The sequence below is a fragment of the Corvus brachyrhynchos genome, unplaced genomic scaffold (assembly GCF_000691975.1).
Source record: "Corvus brachyrhynchos isolate BGI_N302 unplaced genomic scaffold, ASM69197v1 scaffold220, whole genome shotgun sequence".
Taxonomy (NCBI): domain Eukaryota; kingdom Metazoa; phylum Chordata; class Aves; order Passeriformes; family Corvidae; genus Corvus; species Corvus brachyrhynchos.
In genome coordinates this window covers 1702331-1721791 of record NW_008236209.1, presented here as the reverse complement: position 1 = coordinate 1721791, position 19461 = coordinate 1702331, and the positions used below count along the sequence as shown (strand labels likewise).

The window sequence follows — 19461 nt, the reverse complement described above, 5'->3', positions numbered from 1 at the left end:
ATCTTTGGGAAAAGCTGAGGAAACCTGAGTGCCTGCAGTGTGCCTGGCAGATGTTTTGCTTCTGAAGTGACTTCTTTATGATATTCCAGTCCTATGGAAAAGTTCCAGGCGGATTTTGGGACATCCTGGTGCTGCAGTAATGTAGGGACTGAAGTGATGCAGAGCAGCACCTGAACGGGACGTGAGGGAAGAGGATAAGGCAAGGTCAAAAGGAAGCAGCCACCAAAAAAACCCCAAAAACACCCAAAAAGTTTGCATGGCAGGAACTCATTGTGAAAAAGAAAGATGCAAACCTGCAGAACTCTAAGTGGGGGTTAATCTTCTGTCCCTGTGTGTGTGTGTGTTTATTCACTGCTTTAAAATTTTATTGTGAAGGCATTTAGGAGCGTGGCTGGTACTTGGTGATTGTTTTCCTGTGATAGAGACATATTTATTATTCATTGCAGTAATTATTAAGTAATATTTTATACTAAAAGTTGTTCACATTGCACAATCAGGAAATGCTTAGGAAGTGGCTGATTTAATTGTTCTATTTTTAACTCTCTACCAAATTACAGTGAGTGGTGTTTGGGCTTTTAGACTTGGAGCATCTCCCAGGTTTTCACCACTGCACTGGTCAGTGCATTCCCATGAAACTTGAAATGTATTTTTCCAGAGATTCTGTGCATAAATTATTTATAAAATTTGAAAGATTTTTACCCAGAATATTATTTATTGTGTGATGTTTCCAAGGGGACTGTGTTTCAGGATTCTCCTAATGCTTTTATCACCCAGCTTCTCTGATCAAGAAAGTAATTTATTGCTGATTGCAGAACTCTTGAACTCAGTCTGGCAGCTGCAGTGTGAAACTTCTCTGATCCAGTCTCCTACTTACTTATTTGCATATCATTCGGAATGATTTTCAGGGCTGTTTGAAAACCTCTTGACATTGCATTATCCGTGTTTCAAATCTCGTGGTGATTTGTTTTTTCCTCTCTTTTTGTTACAGATAACAAACGAGTAACTTTGGAAAGGTCTCGTTCTCGACACAATGGAGCAATTGCAGCTGTATGATTCTTCTGATGCCAAAGAATTAATGAATTGTTTTATTTACAATGAAATGGATATGCTTTGGAAAGAGTTTATCATCCAAATTGGCAATGATCATAGAGAAATGCTGGTATTGATTAAATGAGACGGTGTAAAAATATGTAATTTTAAAGCTGTTGCTAAAAAAATCCACATACTGTATCTTATTACCCCAACTACCAAGATCTGTAAACAGTGTTAAACAGTAGGGCATATATCTTATTTTCTTACGTTCTTTCTCTTTTTTTGCCCCCCTTTTTGTTGAAGCTGGCAACTCACATGAAAGGAGTTGGGGATTTCTAGGTTCTGTTTTATATGGGTAAGAAAATACAGTTCTGTTGGAAGAGTACAGCCGTGGATTCCATTTGCAGTTCTGATTTGAACATGAAAGGAAAAAATAATAAAATTGTATGTTAATAAATTCAGAGATGAGCTGGTCTACATTATCAGAATCTTTTTTGTAACCATAAAAAAGCAACACATAGCCCCAGTGAGGTTGCTGAAAACCTTATCTCAGTGTAAAGCCTGGTGGATTCGGCTGTTTTAGCTGCCAGTAGGATATACCACATATCTACACTTTTGGTGATACGATGATGTGTAGTTACTTATCACTGCTAAAAAGAAAAAAAAAAAAATCAAATAAAACAGAGCATAGGATTTTTCCAAAATGATATCAAGGGCAGAATATGTTTTTAACTGTATCTAAGGCGGGATTTTTCTAATTGTGCACTTATATATTCTTTATAAAGATATTTGGGGGAAAACATGATTGTCCTGTTTTGATGATGCTAAAATTCCTGTGTGTAGATTTTTAGAGACAAGCTACATCATGAAGTTTTTCAGAACTGCCTCTGAGTTTTTCCTCCGTTTCTCAGGTAAAATATGTAGCGGGATCGCCACTGGTGGATTTTAGTGCTGAGAGTTTAGCAGCTAACAACAAATTTTCTACCTGGAGCACTGGCTAGCAGTGACCAATGACTGCAGCAGGCTGATTTTTGGGAAGCTCCTCCCATTCCCCTTTGTGTCCAGGCCCTTGCACTGCAGTTCCTCAGGTGAGCAGCCAGCTGAGCAGCTGGCACTTTGTTCTGCCACTCCCTGGGGAGCCACTGTCCCCGTTGTCCCCAGGGGAATGTCCAGCCTGGCTGGGGTCAGGCCAGGCTGCACCACCCCGTTCACTGAAGGTCCACCTTGATGGGGTGGAGGCTTTGAAGTGGAATTCCAGTGGACCTACTGCATAAGTTGCTGAGCTATGATGTTTTTTAAAGAATCAGGATGCTCTGTAGTAGCTGGCACTTGTTCTCAAATTATTAATGCGTATCACTGATTGGTGAAATTATTATGAATACTTTTGTTGCCTGGTGTTATGGGGAACTTGGGGTTTTTTTTAGTGTTCTGTAAAGACTGTTTGGAAGGTGAGGTGTCACGTGGTTTCTGTGCACACACTGCTTGCTCTGGAGGTTTGCTCCTGGGGCAGTGGATCTTTGCACTACTGCTTGAGCCAAGCATCTTTGTACAGTAGATTTTTTGCTTCTCTGGTGAGATACTCTTAAAACTATCAGACTAGTTTTGGATAAATTCTCACAATTTCAAACTACATATCCAGTTATTGTAAGAAAAGATACAGCTCCTTTTCAATCTAGTATTGAAATTTTTTTTTTTTTTCTTCAGAACTTGTCTTCAAAGAATACAGGGGGTTTGCCCATAGCTCTAAACATAGGAATACCACTGAAGCCTAGTGAAATGCTTGCTGTCAACTAAATACTCTCCCTAAACTGTTTGAGGGTTTTAGTAACAAACTGAAGAGTTGTATGGTACTTCAGGAAAAAAAAAAAAAAACAAAAAAAACCAAAACAAAACAAAAAGGAAAAAAAAAGCATGCAACAGGATTCTGTCTCCTTGTTTATTAGTAAGAGCTAAAAAGAATTATATCCTGTTTTGTGCAAGGTCAACATCAGCCTTGTATTGAAGCATTGCTTCTTTAAATGGAACTATTAAATTTACAGTTATAAAAACGTGCTTAATGTACAAAGCCAGTTTAAAGGATTAGGTTCATAATGTCTCTATAAATCAATAGTGTCTTAGAATTCCGATTTTGAAATTAGCATTTTGCTGGGATTTACAAGTATTGGTATAATCTTTGTAAGTGAAAACTCAAAAGCTCTCCACAGAATCTTTATACGATAGCAGTAATTATTAGTGCACAAGTTTTTTCATTTCCATGGGTTATATTTGTTTGGAAAGCTCTGTGAAAGCTGGCTGCAGATTTTCAACAACCAAATCTTAGGAAAAAAAGGCAAATCCGAAATAACAACATCATCTGATGCTTCTATTTTACTACTATTTTTTTCATATTTGAAACATTTATATAATTTAATGGACATATCTGTTAGAACAAAAGTGTCTTTCAAAGGAAAACTAGTTTAGAAGATAATTTATGTAAATATAGGGTGCTCGTATTTATGAAGTCTAAAATATTTTCTGAAATTGATGCTGGTCACTTTGTCTTTTGATAGTTTTTCAGTCTATATTAAATTGCAGATATTTTTAATGTTTTTATTATTGATCTAATTTTCAGAGGTGTCACATGTTTATCTAGAAGTGTAGAAGAGTAGCACCTTTTTCAGAAATGCACTTGCCTTATTTTCTAATTTTAAAAAATGAAATATATCAGTTAAATTATATTTGTATTCAAAGTAATCCCAGAAAGAAAATCACTGGAGGGTTCATACATAAATTTCTTGCTAATTATGTTTCACTCTCTGTCCTCTGAGACATTACGTTAACAATATACCAGCACATCTGTTTGCATTCACATTTTACCAGTTACAAGTACTGAGAGAGTTTTTTTAATGATGTTACACTGTTTACATTTCTTAGCTTATTTAAGAGGAAGATAATTTTACCTTTGTGATGAATTGAACTAAATCTCCAAATGTCACGGGAACGAAATGTTTCAATCGTACACAAATATACATATCTGTTGCTGAACTCCTGGCTGTACAGATCAGAAATGTAAAGGCACTGGTCTCCTTTTGCTCCAGTTTTATGCAGTTTACTGAGAAATCAAGTGCAACACGGTCTGTCATGTATGTTTGTCTGTGATTCAGCAGGGAGCCTTTCCCAGCACACCGGTGATGTTTGTGTTAATCCCATCAGGGACCAGAGCTAGAGCCAAAACAGGGTCAGTGCCCCACAGTGCACTGGCAAACAGCTCCAGGGAGCATTCCCAGGAACACTGTTGTCGTTTGTTCTGGTTTTAGCTGACTCTGGTCAGTATGAGAAACATGATCTAAAATTATCTGTTCTTCTTGAGAATTCAGATACAAGAGCGTTCCCGTAGTTCCCTTCTGTAATATGCAAATAATCATGAATATCTGTATATTTTTGCATTTTTGTGTGTGGTATATGTACTACCTCAGACAAATGCTGTAAAAAACATAGTATTTTCATGGTTTCTATCCAAGCCACAATTCATTAGTAACCTACTTTAAATTCATCCCACAACACCCAAAACTCTGAGAATCCGGCTGAGTTTTAGGTTTGGCTCTGGAAATCCTCCTATAGCTTTTGTTAAGGAAACTTTGCAACGTTCAGCTTTTGCATCCCTCAGGCAAATCCTGCTTTGATGGGTGACTTTAGTCCTTCCTACCCTGATGAATGATCTAGCTAGTAAATATTTAAAGCTGGTAATAGTTCTGTGGGAGCAAACTTACGTATGTATGTAAATTGCTTCTTTTCCATTAAACCAAGGCTTGGCTGAGTTCTACTTTGCTGTTTGCCTTCCAAGTGCTGCAAGGTCAGGCAGGACAAGTGCTCAGCAATGTCCAGCCCACCTCTGATGTGCCATACTGTACTTGCAAGTTACTCATTTTTAAATAAGTATTGTAAGAAACCTCTTCTTCCGCGGTATCTCCACACATGCCCACGCATGCACATAAAATGTAAATAAAAAATTTTTAGAAAAAAATCAAAGCAGATGCAGCCAAATGCCTCAGCTTCAGGTGTCTCCAGGTCACATAGTGCTGTTTTTGTGCTCCAGGGGGGGAGTTGTGTGAGCCTGTGCATTCTGCAGTCCTGCAAGCACCCACTGATGTCACTGGGAGAGTGGGAAAGGAGAAGGATTTGTTCTTGGAGTGCTTTTAGCACTGTTTGAGGTGATACATATGCCACAGAATGTGAACAATAACCTATTACAGGTCATTCAGTCTGCTGTCATGCACCATTTGATTTCCCTTTTGGAAGTCATAGGACTCCTGATGCCAAAAAAAAAAAAAAAAAAAAAAAGATTAAAAAAAGGTGACAAAACTCATGCATTTCTATTTTTTAAACAGCTCTGTGTTTGTATGTAATGTTTAAAATAGGAATTTGATGAAATCACAGCCTGGCCATTGTTAATCCATGTATTCTGAAAACTGTAATAAAGATATACATAACATGATTCTGGTAGATGCACCAATGTTTTACTTGATTATCATGATTATTTCCTGTTGAGTACCGTCACCTCAAAGCCTGGGTTTGCTGTATAAAATTGTCATGCTGAAATTACATTCCATTTTAGCTTACTGTCACTTCATGGGTTTCTGTCTTTTTTTTCCTCTGAGGTGTCAATTATACTTGACTTGTGAATTTGGGGAAAAAGGTGCCTTTTCCAATGAAGGGGGACTTTAAAAACCAAATAATCAAAAAAAAATACATAATTAAAAAAAACCCCAGCATTAAATCATGGTGATACCATTTAATTCTTACAAAAATGCCAATAAAGGGGAATCATTGAACAAATCCGATGGGTCCATATTTATTTTAAGAGGCTGGATTTCAGTATAGAATTTTTAAGACAGACACACAGTCAGACAGCTATTGTTGATGTTTTCCAAATTATTTAATTCATTCCCAAAATGGTCTTATCAGAACAGAAACTCGACAGACTCTTGCCTTCAAAATTGTGTATTGCACATTAAACAAGTTAATGATGTCACCAGAACAGACTGAACTGCACAACAGTATAGAGAGAGAGCACTGAATCTTACTTAAAATTCTAATTGGATTTAACCCTGATGAATATGAGCAGCCATGTTGATACAACCCGCCTTAAGTAACTTTTGATATGTGGAAAAGATGTACCCAGGGATGGTCAAAGGCACCATTTTATTTTTAATTAACTGAATTACAGTCGGAATGCACTATTTGATACACGAGGAAGCAGTGGAGGTTTATTTTCTTATGGGATCAACACGAAAAAAAATGAAAACTTCTAAATGCCAGCTTGAAATGTAAATTCTCTGTCCTGATTAAGGAAAATGTAGTAATGCTGTCCTACATACACCATATTCTTGTTCCTTCTTTTTAGGTAAATGTTTTTGACTTTCTAGTGTGGGAGTCAGGGGTTCCCATCATCCTCCTAAAGCTTTTTGCCTTTGGGTGATTGCAGGCGGACTTTGTCCTGAAACAAACAGCAGGTGCCTCCCTGGATGGAAATTGTTTCTGTTCCTCCCACACATGCCTGAGAAATCCTTCGTGAACTTAAGGTTCATGGCAGGGTGTGGTGCTCTGCCTCAGGGACACACTTCCTGCTCACCTTTGGGTGCTTTCTGTAAATTTGAGCTGCACTCCTCCCTCTGTTAGTTTCTCCAGTCATCATCTCAACACTGGCCTTCCCACACTTTTGCAGAGAAGTCAATAGTGCTGGGCTCTAGCAAAATTATTGAAACATTCAATTGATTCTCTCTGAGTTATTTGATGAGCACTTAATGGCCTTAATTAATCCCATTCATTAGATATGAAGCTAAGATTAAGAAGTAAAATCCAAATAAAGTGTTGGGGGTTTTTTTCGCCTGTAGCCTGTGAGCAAACACTAATTTAGTCCAGTAAATTCAGCAGGTGCTGAAAGGTGTTTATTTGTGTCAGTGAAGTAACGAGGCCAACCAGGAAACCCTTCTGAGGCAGAGGATATTATCTCAGGCCCCATGCTAACAAAATCAGCACTTCTGGGCTCTGTCCCTGCCTGCTGGGGGTGAGCTCACTGTGGGGCCAGGTCTGATGAGGACAGAGTGCCCAACTTTGCTCCATTGAAACAATTGATCTCTGTGTCTTAGGGGGCAAATCAGCACAGATGACTGAAGAGCCCTGTGAGCGCTGATCTGCTTGAGAAGGGCCCGAGTCCTAAAGAAGAAACAGATAAGGCTTGGTGCAACCTAATTCTAATTCTCCACTGCCTTCACACCAGACCCCGTGGCCAGGCCACTGACCTGGAGAAGTGAGTCCTGCCACGCTCAGAAATGGGTGTGTGTTTTAACAGTCCTTGAGAGAACAAGGATATTATCATTGAGAAATAATAATTATATTGTTATTATGTATTATTATTATTGATCAATAATTACCAGACCAGCAGTTCAGTCGTGGTGGAGATCCATTTCAGGCTGCTGCTGTTTTACACTTTGGTGATGCAAGTACCCTCATGTGGCTCAGAGGACTGTTCCATTTGTGGAAAAAGCTGTTTGTGATCACACTTTCTCTAACATTATTTATCTTCTAGAGCAGTAAAAAGAAAGTTACTACTTTGAAGAGATAAAACCAAGAGCCATCAAAAGGTATATATAATATAAGCTACTAATAATGTTGTACATAAAAGAAATAGCATTTTAACTGCACCACAGCTTGATTCCACACCCATTCCGTGAAGTTCTTTTACCTAAGTGGTGTGGGACAGGTCAGCTTAAAGAACAGCGGTAACTGCAGATTAAAACCCAACAGAATAAATAAAAACACCTAATGGGAATTCAGTGACTGAATTCCCTGCCAGGAAGAAAAATGAGATAGCAAAGGCAAAAAAGTAGTGACAAATCTGCAAAAAGTCCTTTGCACTTCATGTAATGAGTACTAAAACAAGCAGAAAAGAAGAGAGGCAAATTTGCCCACGCACATTTGGCACTGTGCGTAACAGATTCTGGAACTGGTCTGTCAAACTGCAGTGAAGTTGTGGGGTTCTGAAAGCTGTGGTAACATGGAATGGCCGAGCGAAAATGGTGCCTCCAGAAATATTTCAAAATTCTGTTAAGCCAAGAAAGATCTAATTTAATCATAGGCAATGTATGTGTAAGTGCAATATGTATTTTACCTGGAACTAATTGGAATCTCTTCAAAAAGCTGAACTTTTAATCTCTACCTGTGGAAGTGCTGATGATATTTCAGGAAAGAGAGGAGCTCGCCCTGCTCTGAGCTCTCTGCCCATTGAACAGCCTTTGGTGCAGAGCTTTTTGAACATGAGAATAAGCTGATAATGATTGCGATGGCGACTTTTTAAATTTTAGAGTTTTACCCTATCACAGGATCTTGTTGCCAGCTGGGAATAAAGCTTGAGGCATAAAAGCAGCTCTGCAATACAAGCCAGTAGTCACAGCATCATCAGGTCTAAATAAATGTTTTACTCCCTGCTTATGAAAGGATGAAATTCAAAAGTGTCAGCTGGTGGGGTTAGACAGTTTCTACAGTTCTGATAAAGCTGTTGAGATTTTTTCCCCCACAAAGTAGTCAGAGAGGACTCGAGATGTTTTTAGCTGTATCCTTTTAGTTTTCCTTTTGTTCTGAGAAAAATTGCTGATGTAGGACATCTCACCATCAAATGAAAAGCAGAAAAAAAATGGCAATGAATTATTATAGCTGAGAAATATTCAGGGGAAAACTCTCCAAGTGGCAAATGTGAAGGATGTGGAAGGAGATGACACTGACAGGTCTGTAGCTTCTGGGGTCCTCCTCGTTGCCCTTCTTGAAAACCTGGACAACATTCACCACCTTCCAGTCAGCTGGGACCTCCCTGGATTCCCAAGACTGCTCAAAAATCACTGAGTTTTGCAATGACATCAGCAGCTCTTTGAGGATTCTTGGATAAATCCCATCAGGCTCCATGGATTTGTAGGGATCCAGCTGGAGCAGCACATCCTGCACAATTTCAGGGTCGGCTGAAAGTTGATCATTCTCAGCTCAGAGCACTGAGACCCCAGATGAAATACAGCAAGCACACATTTTGCTACGATCCTCATGTGTGATTTAAGGTAAAAATCCTCGTTGATTCCCTTTAGATGCACAAGTTTGTCACTGGGGCAGGGCTGCTGTGATGATGGGCCAGTGTCTGTCACACACACAACAGGTTGGACCACGTTAATGCTTCCTGTGTTCATTGGCTCTGGCCACCATTCCTCAAAAGCAGGAGGAAGTTCTGAAGCCTGAATGCTGAAATGTGATTATGTTATGATGGAGTGCAGCTTATTCAGCAATGCTGTAATTGATAAGGTAATGAGGGTAATTTGTAGCCTCCTATGACCTACTGGAACCAGCAGCTTAAACAATGAGTTAGGAAACAAAACCCTACCTCACAAGCTGGTAAACACAAAAGCACATCAATTTTTGTTAAATAGTGATAAGATAAAAAATGTAGCTTGTATAATTTATACAGAGCCTTAATTAGTTCATATTTGGGTCTTTTGGTCTTGTTAATATGCTAAGCCAGACATCCAAAATGCTCCTCAGTTTATGATTAGAGCAGTTACCTGGCTTTTTACAGTCGTGTTTATGTGTGCTGGAGTCAGTCATCTGCAGGTTATGCACATTAAGCCTGGCTCTGCTGATTGCAGCCTGACACTTCCAAAGTCAATGAAATAATGGCAGCTTTTCTGTGGACTTCAGGATCAACACCCATCTCTCTGCTGAATTACAGTTACCCATATCTACATCTTTAATGAGGTAAGTTGTCCATCAAAAGCTAAGGTTTTTCATACAACCATTTCCCCCAAACCTTCTGCAAGTGCCCACATAAATATTTAAATTTATGTTTGCTTTGATCCTTGAAGCATTATTGTGTTTTTTTTAAAGAATGGGTAGTATCAATTGTATGTGTATATTAAAATTTTCCTTGCTTCTTTAGCACCCTTTGCATGCTGGTAGAGTATTTGTTGGTTTATGACATTAATATTCTCATCTCACTATTTCCTAGAAGTAGCTGGCTGATTCCCTGCCTTTAAATACTCATAATCTGAAACTTAAAAGGACACTTAATTGTGGTATCAAGTGGTTAAAAAGTATTTTAGAAATTGTTTTTCACAAAACTGGGCATGGATTCTGTTTGGGAGAAAGCATTTCCAAGTATCTCGTTCCTGTGAGTTTAACCAGACATGATGGAAGTGCCTTGTGAATCATCCACATTCTGTTTGCACAGTACAGGCACATAACAACAGTGAGTAATCTGCAGTCATTCACAACAGCATAACTTAATAATCACTTTATTACAGCATTCCTACTCAATTGGATATTTAAAGCATACACTGGTAGAAAAGAGCTCTCTCCAGTTGAGGAGAGTGGGAGACAAGCATCTGACTTTTGAATAGTGAAGGATCAACAAAAGGAGGAAGCGGGATGGTGATAATCAGCTGTCAGTCTGAGCTCTCAATCACGCTGGCAAAAATATCTCAAGGAACTTCATGATTTACACATTTGGAAATGTTGTTGGAAAGCAGCATTTGGTATAACACATAATGCCAGGAAGGACAGAAAGAAGTAATGAGGAAGAACAAAATGCATCCAACAGTGTAACAAAGTGATTTCTGAAAGCTGGTGTTTCGCAAAGCAATGAAAATACAGAAATGCCTCAAAGAGAAAACATGGGAGTGGTGGCACAAGAGAGGCAAAGTCTGCTGTGTTAAGGGGGAAGGGAGCAGGCTCAGAGCATATGGTGAGTTTTATCATCCAACACAAGGTGCTGCTCAGCTCTCATCCTTCAGCCTGCAGTGGGAAGTGCCAGAATGTTTGTCCATGAGGTTAACGCTGCTGCACAGCCTGTGAGAGGTGCCAGTGGGGAGGGCAAAAGGGCAGGGGTTAATTCACTCACTCAGCCAGAACTGCCTTCCAAATGTCTCAATTGCATTTTTCAAACAGTAACCATTCTTTTCCTGCCTGCTGAGATTTGGTGGCCATCCTCAGCACTGCACTGACAAAATTCAGTCCCCACCTCTAAGGTGGAGTGTTCTCTTCAGAGATCCCTTAGGAACCGCCATAAGCTTAGAAAACGAGTTTCTCTAACACAGTACTTTCCTTTACCATATATAAAGATGGAGTTAATTTAGAGGATGTTTCTTAACTATAAGGTGGAATTAGATACCTAACTTTTAAAAATCTGGAATCAGAAGAAACTGTTTTGCCAGTGCAATATTTCTGTATTTATTGCAAGACTCCCATACCTGCTGAAGGGAGGGGGCTTAGTGCTTTTTTCACTTGGAGTTTTTCCAGACTATGATAGTCATAAACCGGAGTAGACACGAGTTACAGGAGGGGACAAGAACATAGCTGTGCTAAATAATTCAGCAGAAACTCATTCAGGTGCTTCTGGGGCCTTTTTGCATCTGCCTTCCTATTTTCTTCCTAAATCATTTCATTTTGGTAATCTTACTTTTACAGCAGCAGCCATTTAAAGAAGCACTAAATCACAGGCGGTATAATCCCTTTTACACAAAGGAACAATTTAAAAAGGATAAACTTCGTTTTTCTGGGTTTCAGTGAACTCTGTCAGGGAAGTGTTGTCTTTTGCCATTCATTCAGTCCTGTGTTTGCCTTGAGCTCACCATGTGTTTTGCTCTGTGAAATCTGAATGTTCCTCATTCCTGCATTTGGCAAAGGACTGACACAGGAGATAAAAGGTCTCTTGATCTGTTCCCCTGTGTGGCCCAACAAGTGATTCAGACTTGCAGCTACTTATCTGTGAGCCACACAGGCTCCAGTCTGAGGGTCAGGCATGGCTTCCTGGGAAGCAAAATCTAAAACACCAAATGCAAAGTAAAGAGAACCTGGAGGGTGACAACAATGCATCTGTTGAACGCCAGCTCTGATGTCTTGGTCTGGTTGGAATGTTAGAAAATTTTGGCTTTTGAATAGGACTTATTTATGCATATCATTAAGATATCTGATAGAAAAGTTATGCCAGTTTAATTTTAGGCATTGCAAACTGCTAGGATTATTCACTACCCAGGATTTTGCTGTTGCTCACTAATTGCCCCATTACTGGCTTTCAGTTTGAGCCAGACTGATGAAGGCTGTTGCAGTGAGGAGAGGTGCATTGATCAGGGTAGATGGGGACTGAAGGAGATGAGCAGGGGAAGCCTTTAATGTAAATTCCTCTCTATAGCAAAACTATATTTTTACATGTAGTTCCTTGTATAATCAAGGAAGCAAATTATATAAAACATAGATCTTTGATCATGAAGATATTTTCCATGCAAAGTATGTTACTTTTCCTACATTAATATACTGTTTGCTCCTAATGAAGGCAGAGCCTGCAATTTTTGTTACAATCCAGTACCAACACAGTCATAATTTTCTTTCATTTTGATTTTAATCAGATTTCTTTCACGGGGGATCAGTTGCAGGTGCCTGAGTTTAGAAAGGAGCAGATGTGAAAGATCAGATACTATCTGTCGGCTGGTTTAAACCAAAAGGTTTCTGTTGAACCTTAGATATTTTTCACCTGTGAAGCCAATTTTCCTTTCACTGTGTGTTTTGTGCAGTGTTCTTTCAGCTGGTTTGTGCCTCTCCACACCATTTCAGTTGCCATTGTGGGGGCTGCCCTTTGCAGAGCAGAAAATTGAAGTTCTCAGTGGCCGTCTGCATTTTCCATTTGGAAAAGCAAGGAATGTCCGAGAGAATGGGTGGGAGAGTTTTCTAAATACACAAAATTCAGCAAACTGAAACAGGAAGGGGAGGTTCTCCCATTTTTCCCAGCAGCAGCCTCTTCACTCCTACAGGAGTCACCCAAGGAAGCCCTGTGTGCCAGGATGAGCATTTCTCTGCTCCTTGGAAAATGGCTCTTACCTGAGCTACCCACTTGAACAAGGTTCCCTCTCTGCTGGACTTCTCATCCATGGGCCTTCCTGTGTTTCTTTCTCTACGAGCTGACATTCTTTTGCAGTGCAAGTGGTTTTTTTTCTTCCTCACTCTCCAGAATCATTTTGTGAGTTCGTTCCAGTGGACAGAAGCAGTTTTATGGACATCTCTTGAGGAGGCAGCATTGACCGGGAAAGACTGACAGAAGTGCCATTAGGTTATTGATGCAGCATGCTAGGAAATGGAATATTGAGTCCTGAATGTGGAGGGCTTTTTCCTTAGTGCAGGGTAAATATGTGTGGAGGGATGAGGGGATGTGTGCTGCTCTGTCAGGGAGCAATGACAAGGATTGCATCCATCACTGGTGCAAGGGTGAAAGAAGCAGAGGTTTGTATTCCTCAGAAGACATTTCTTGTCCTGGCAAAATGTAAATACATCAATCTATAACCCCCAGCAGTGTGTGACGTGAATAATTATTTTGGCTCCAGTTCCTTCTTGGTGCATTTTAACAGTGGTGGAATTAAAATCCAATCTGTTGACTATTGGTTTTTTCTCCCCCAGAGGAGACAGACCCCTGCCTGGCTGAATGTCCTTCCCAGAGAACCTTCTGAGCAGAAATGAATCTCGTTCTGTGGGTGTCAGAGTTAAAGGGATCTAAACCCACCATCTCTGAGATGCTGGGTTCACACCTAAAGCTGGGCCCAGCCTTCCTGCAAGATGACAACCCAGATATCCGGGACAGAGGCTGATTAAAAAGTTTTCCATGTAGCTGGTAGCTGGTTGCAATTTAGAATATGAGTTGCTATACTGAGATGCTGAAAGCTGTAAACAGTATTTGCATTTTGTTATGAATGTTTTGCATAACTTTAAGGATGTTTTCTTTATCCCCAAGTGGGTCTGTTTTGAGCCCATAATGTACTGTGAAGTTCCAGGAACAGAAAAATTTGTTGAGCGCCAACAAGCCAGTATCAGAGCAGACGTAACCGTGTTCAAGCAAAGAGTGTTTTGCATCAAATATGTGTATATATTTGCATTTTTGATGCAAAAATCTACTTAATCGGCACTGCAAATGGAGCCCATAACTGAGGCAGTGCAGAATTCTATGAAATTGAAAAGTTCTGTGTAATTTCTGGAAAACAAAGTCTATTTTGCACAGCTCTAACTATAGCTAATATTTAAACCAATTTAATCATCAGTGAACCAACATGGCAGAAGTACTCCGAGCTTCTTTGTCACTCTAAGTTTTTCATGTCCCTAGCTCTGTGGAGTGTGCTTTTTTAAACATTTCTTAATTAAACGTTTATCCTATTTAATTGCTAGGAAAAGAAAAAAGTGCAGAAAGATTGAGATCTGAATTTTAAACATCCCCATTTTAGGTGTGTTGATTTTTGTTCTCAGTTTTGGGTGCTTCAGGGAATCTCAGCCCACAAGATCCCTCTGGAAAGCCAGAGGTGTTGCAGTTATTCATCCCCGTCAGTTGTGTCACAATCAAGGTGCCTGTTCCAGAGCTTGCTTTGGAAGTGCGCTCTGTGGTTACTGCCCAGAGATGATTAAGAAGTCCAGAGTTCTATTCCCAAAATCCTGACTTTTGAAAACACTCTTTTATCCAGAATGAGTTCTGTTTTCTAGTGCTTGGGAGTCACCATAAATTGACCTTCTGAGTTGGGTGTTACCTGGAAAAGGGAGCGACCTCCATCCCAAAGCAGCTTTTAATCCAGTTAATTGTTATTACCAGCTGTTAATTCTTTCTTATGCAATAATAAGATATGTATCACATAATTTATTTCCTATGCAATTCTCCTTGCTCATGTTGACTGGTATTTTTTTTAGTGAACAAGTGTCTCCACTCTCCAAATCCCACCACACGTGCAGTCTTACCAGAAGACTGATTGTACCATGCAAGCTAAACTGGGATTTTATACCCAGTGCCAAGCTCATCTCCCTGAGCTGAGGAGGTTAAATAGGTGTGCGGAAACTGTCCAGGACTCCTCCTGCAGGTGGGTGATTACCAGTTTTCTCTTCTGGCTGACACAAAGAATTTCTTGCTTGGGCTCAGAAAAAGGAAAAAAAAATAGGAAAAAAAAATCCCCATTTTTTGAAACTGTGTTTGTAAAGAACCCTGAACTTCAACCCAGGATCAGAGGAAACCTGTAATTTTGAGTCAGTAGCGTGGTTGGTTTTTTTCTTTTTGCATTTACATTATTAAATTAAAAGGAGATCCTTCTTTCACAGACTAAGAGAGAACTACTTTGTCCTTCTATAAGCAGAATTTCTTCTGTCAAGGCTTAAGACATATTGTAAATCCTGTAACTGTGTTAATACATTTTGAGTTCTGTGCTGTGATTGCAGGGGCTGCATTTCTAAACAATGTCATTAGCCTGAACAGGGAATCTCAGTCAAATGTCAGGATCTTGTCTGTAAGGTATTTCCACTCTTAAGTGTAGTGCAGAATGTCACTGTCATTCCAATTAGTGCAGCTGATTGCTATTAAATGCGTTGTATTTGACATACTGCAATATTTTGCTTCAAGCCAGACATTTTGTACAACACACAGAAGCACCACATAATAACAGCAGACATTAAGGCTCATGGCAGGCAGAACCTCTAAGAATTGTCAAATAGAGGAAACCAACTTTCTAATTTTTGCAGTGTTTCAGCTCTGTTTGTTGCAATGATAGTGACACATATTTCAGGACAATACAGAGATGTAAACCACACCTTTTACATTCGTGTGTTCCTGGTGTGCTGGGCAGTAATATTAATTTACTTTTCCACATAAGGACTTTCATTTTTAACACATAACTCATTTGGCATTGTACATTCCTTGCCTAGGAAATTGAGAGGATAAAATTTCAAGTAAGATTCTCAATGTTAGTCCCCCTCTTCTTAAGTGGCTTCTGAATTGGTCTGGTAAGGCTCTGGAATCCCAAGGTCTGTCACTGTGGGGGAGCAGTTCTCCTTCCCTGCGTGGATTATCAGTTTCTGTGCTGCATTTGTCCTGTCAGCTGGAGAACAGTTGCAGAATCACAGAATCCATCAAGTCCATCAATCAGAGACCATCAAGTCCAACTCCTGACCCTCTACAGTCATCCCAGGAATCCCACCCTGTGCCTGAGAGCGCTGTCCAAATGTTGAGAGGGAAACATGGGCACAGCGGTGCCAATCCTTAGGCTGAGGGGCATTGCAAGGGATTTTCTTTGCTCAAGGCTGAGAGTGCAGGGAGAGAATCCTGAGCTCTGGACAGGTGATGTTTGGCCTGATCATTGCCTTGTCCTGATTGGCACCAGGGTCTCCATCCTTCTGTCTGACAGTGGTCAAATCCTCAGCACTCAAACACACCTTGGGTGCCTTAGGGGAAAATTCTCAGTGAAGAATTTGAGAAGCCAATGGTTTGCAGAGACATCTGCAAGCTTGTTTGCAGTTTTGTAAGAGATGTTAAAGTCTGAATGTACTGGAGGCTGAGCTGCTCTGTTGTCTGCAATTACAGGCCATGCAAATTAAACGTAAATGCTGGCAAGGCACTGGGGAAGAAATGGCAGCAGAGCAGGAACCCTCCATCAGCCTGTTTTTATGTAAATAGACCTTACTCTGTCTGCCTGTCAGTCAAGCATCCTCCACTAGATTCACATCAGAAACATTTATGTATGCCTAACTTAACATTTTGCCTTGCTGCAGTGCACTTGTATTGAAAACCAAGGCTCAGCTCATGCGTTTGATATTGGGAGATGCAGTAATAGCTCACTCAAGAAAACACAGCTTTTCTTCCCACATTAACACAGCAGTGTAATTACACTGATAACAGGACAACTGTCAGATTTTCATCTGCATGACAGATTTGTTGGAATCCCTTTCAGGCACAAACCTGGGAACCATCTCCATTACAGGGAGCCAGCAAGCATCAGGAATTCCTTGGTAACAGAAAGTATTCTGAAGCAGAATGATAGCACTTTGAGGGATGGGAGGAAAGGAAGGTATTACATATTGAGGATATTTATGTAGAGGTATTTGTAAAAATAGTCCCAGAAAAAGCACCTTTCTACGTCTTGAATGTCACAAGAGGAAATTTTCAGAGGATACATTGCAATCTCTTTCAATGACTCCTGTAACGTTATTTATTACACTGGCATTTGGGGAATTATTATTTTTGTTTTCACTTGCTGTGACTTTCAAAACATGATGGGACTATCCACATATTCAATCAATAACATGACATTCTCAGGCATCATTTCTCTGGGATCCAGTAATGGCCAGAATTTCAACCATCATCTTGAAATACCAACACAGGACTGTTATGTCAGGGGAAGCATCAGTTCCCTCTTCTCAAATGTGCAAACCAAACTAGTACGTGACACAGACCAGTCCTTTAGGAGACTTGGCTCAAATTAGAACCCAGAAAAGGTTCTCATAGTTCAAAATTAGTTTTAATAATTTCCTGAATAGAACAGAAAAAGATCTTACAAGCTGCAGAGCTTTTTCTCCCCACGAAAAGGTGCAACTCTTGCTACCGTATTTGTCTGGGTCTAACAGCTGCTAACAACTAAAATTAACTAGAAAATTGAAAAGGGGAATGGAATACTCTCAGTCTGGAAGGACAGTACATGCCTGAAAAGATTTTAATGCACTTTTAAGTGCACAGAAAAGGCTTTCCCAGTGCAGACATTGAACCTGTGATGTCTGAGCCTTGCTTTCAGGCACAGCTGTTATCTGTGCAGCAGTGGCACCAACAATACTCGCTGTAAGAGCAGCCAGGGGCTGGGCTCCCTTGCTGGAGCTGTGTTTCTGGTGCTTGCAGAGTTTTTTGTTTGCAATCCATTTCACCAGGGTGAGGTTGGTCAGAGGCCAGGGGAGAGAAGGAGCTGGGGAGCACTGGGGGGTATTTTCACAGTTCAGTGTTACTGCTACCACTACAAAGGAAATATAAAATTGTTTAATGGTGCCAGGAGACTCCAGTGAAAGTGAGAAATCTAAGGCAGACAAGTAATCATCCTTCTGGGAGAAGGAAGAGTTCCCTGCTCAGTGGAATCCAGGAATATGAGGGTTATGGCTTCTGTTGGACCCTCCAACTATGAGGGGTATGGATTGGAAGAACCAGCAGGAGCACAGGGAGATTAAAGCAAACAAAACCCTTCATGCAGCTGTTCCAGAGCTTTTAATGGAAGTGATATGTGGATGGAACAGAGCTGCACCAGGAGCTGCTGTAATAGGGGTAATATATCCTGTGGATAAGCATAACAAAACATCTTACAGAAAGCATGCATGGTCCTTGGTGATTTTATGCTATAGCTTTATGGACTTTTCATATGAATATGTATTAAATCTAGCATATTAAATATATGTCTAATTACTTGTATTTTTACTGGCTGTTGACAGAATTTATTCCAGCAGCTCTCTTTACTCACGTATGAGAGAAGAGACTCTATTATCTACTGCTTGCAAAGTCTACATCTGTTTTTGTTCCATTCTGCTGCCATGCAGCTTTAGTACTGCGAGTAGGAGTTACTTCATTCTGTCAGAACACATCATCATCCCAGGTTAATTCAGAACTTCCCTTCTTTCTCTCAGCATTACCCTTTTACATCCATTGCTTCCTTTGTTTTGGGTCACTGGGCCAGGCTTTCTGTCTTGTTATCAGAGTTTTACAGTTCACAGTCTGAAACCCCTCCAGTTCTTAACAGATGTTGCAGGCAGGAGATATTTAACCAGTGGTGCTGCACAGGTAAACAGAGTTGTCGTGGCAGAAGGTGAAGAATTGCATTCCCAAACAGAAATGACGCAGTGAGATGTTTTACTAAGGCTCATCTTACAATTATCTGAGGTTTAGAAAAACTACAGTGTCCCTTTCCTTTGTTTGCCTTCAGTTGTCTCTGGGATTTCAGTCCCACTGCCTTTAGAGGCTCTAAGCAGATGCAGCAGGTAACTAATACTGCTCTAAATACTGCTCTGGGCAGAACTGTGTATCAGGCCCTCCTGTTCATCAGTCTGAACAGAATTATGGTGACTGTAAAGTCCTGACCTTTTGGTCTAATACAGACTTTATCCAACTAAATCTCTTCTGTAGAAGACCACTCCAAATCTTGACATCAGATCTGAAGCCTGCTAAATCTGTGGGGATCTTGACAAATCTAAGATCCAGGGAGAATTTATAGCTGAAGCTGTTCCTAATTCTCGGACAAGGGATCCATTGTTTTTGTATAAATAAATGTGTCAACACAGTTTGGTGTAGCTTCATCAGAAACAGGGGTAGGAGCTCCTTCCCAAAGGATGCAAAATGTCCAAAGCAGTTCCCCTCTTGACATCACTTTTTCACCAAACTTCCCCTCTGTCATCCTGGTCCCTGTATTTTTCCTTTGGTTTTTTAACTTCATTTTACCCTAAATGTCAGCAGAAGTAAAACCTAAAATGTGGGTTTGTGGACAAATCTCTAGAAGTAGGGATAATTCCAGAGAAACTGGAACTCAGATGTCAACCAGTTTTCATTATTATTCCATATATAACATTTCTGTCATCAGTTTCTCTCCTAGCATGTTCAGC

General features: G+C 40.1%; 1 protein-coding gene across 2 annotated transcripts in view; it reads left to right on the top strand.

The window, feature by feature from the left end:
• DIAPH2 (diaphanous related formin 2) overlaps positions 1-5636 on the top strand; it is a 165817-nt gene extending 160181 nt beyond the window's left edge. For both annotated transcript variants that reach the window (XM_017742337.1, XM_017742333.1), the window contains one exon: positions 989-5636. In XM_017742337.1, coding sequence (XP_017597826.1) covers positions 989-1053 — 65 coding nt within the window. In that variant the 3' untranslated portion in view covers positions 1054-5636. The remainder of the gene's footprint in view (positions 1-988) is intronic.
• Positions 5637-19461: the final 13825 nt, after the last annotated feature.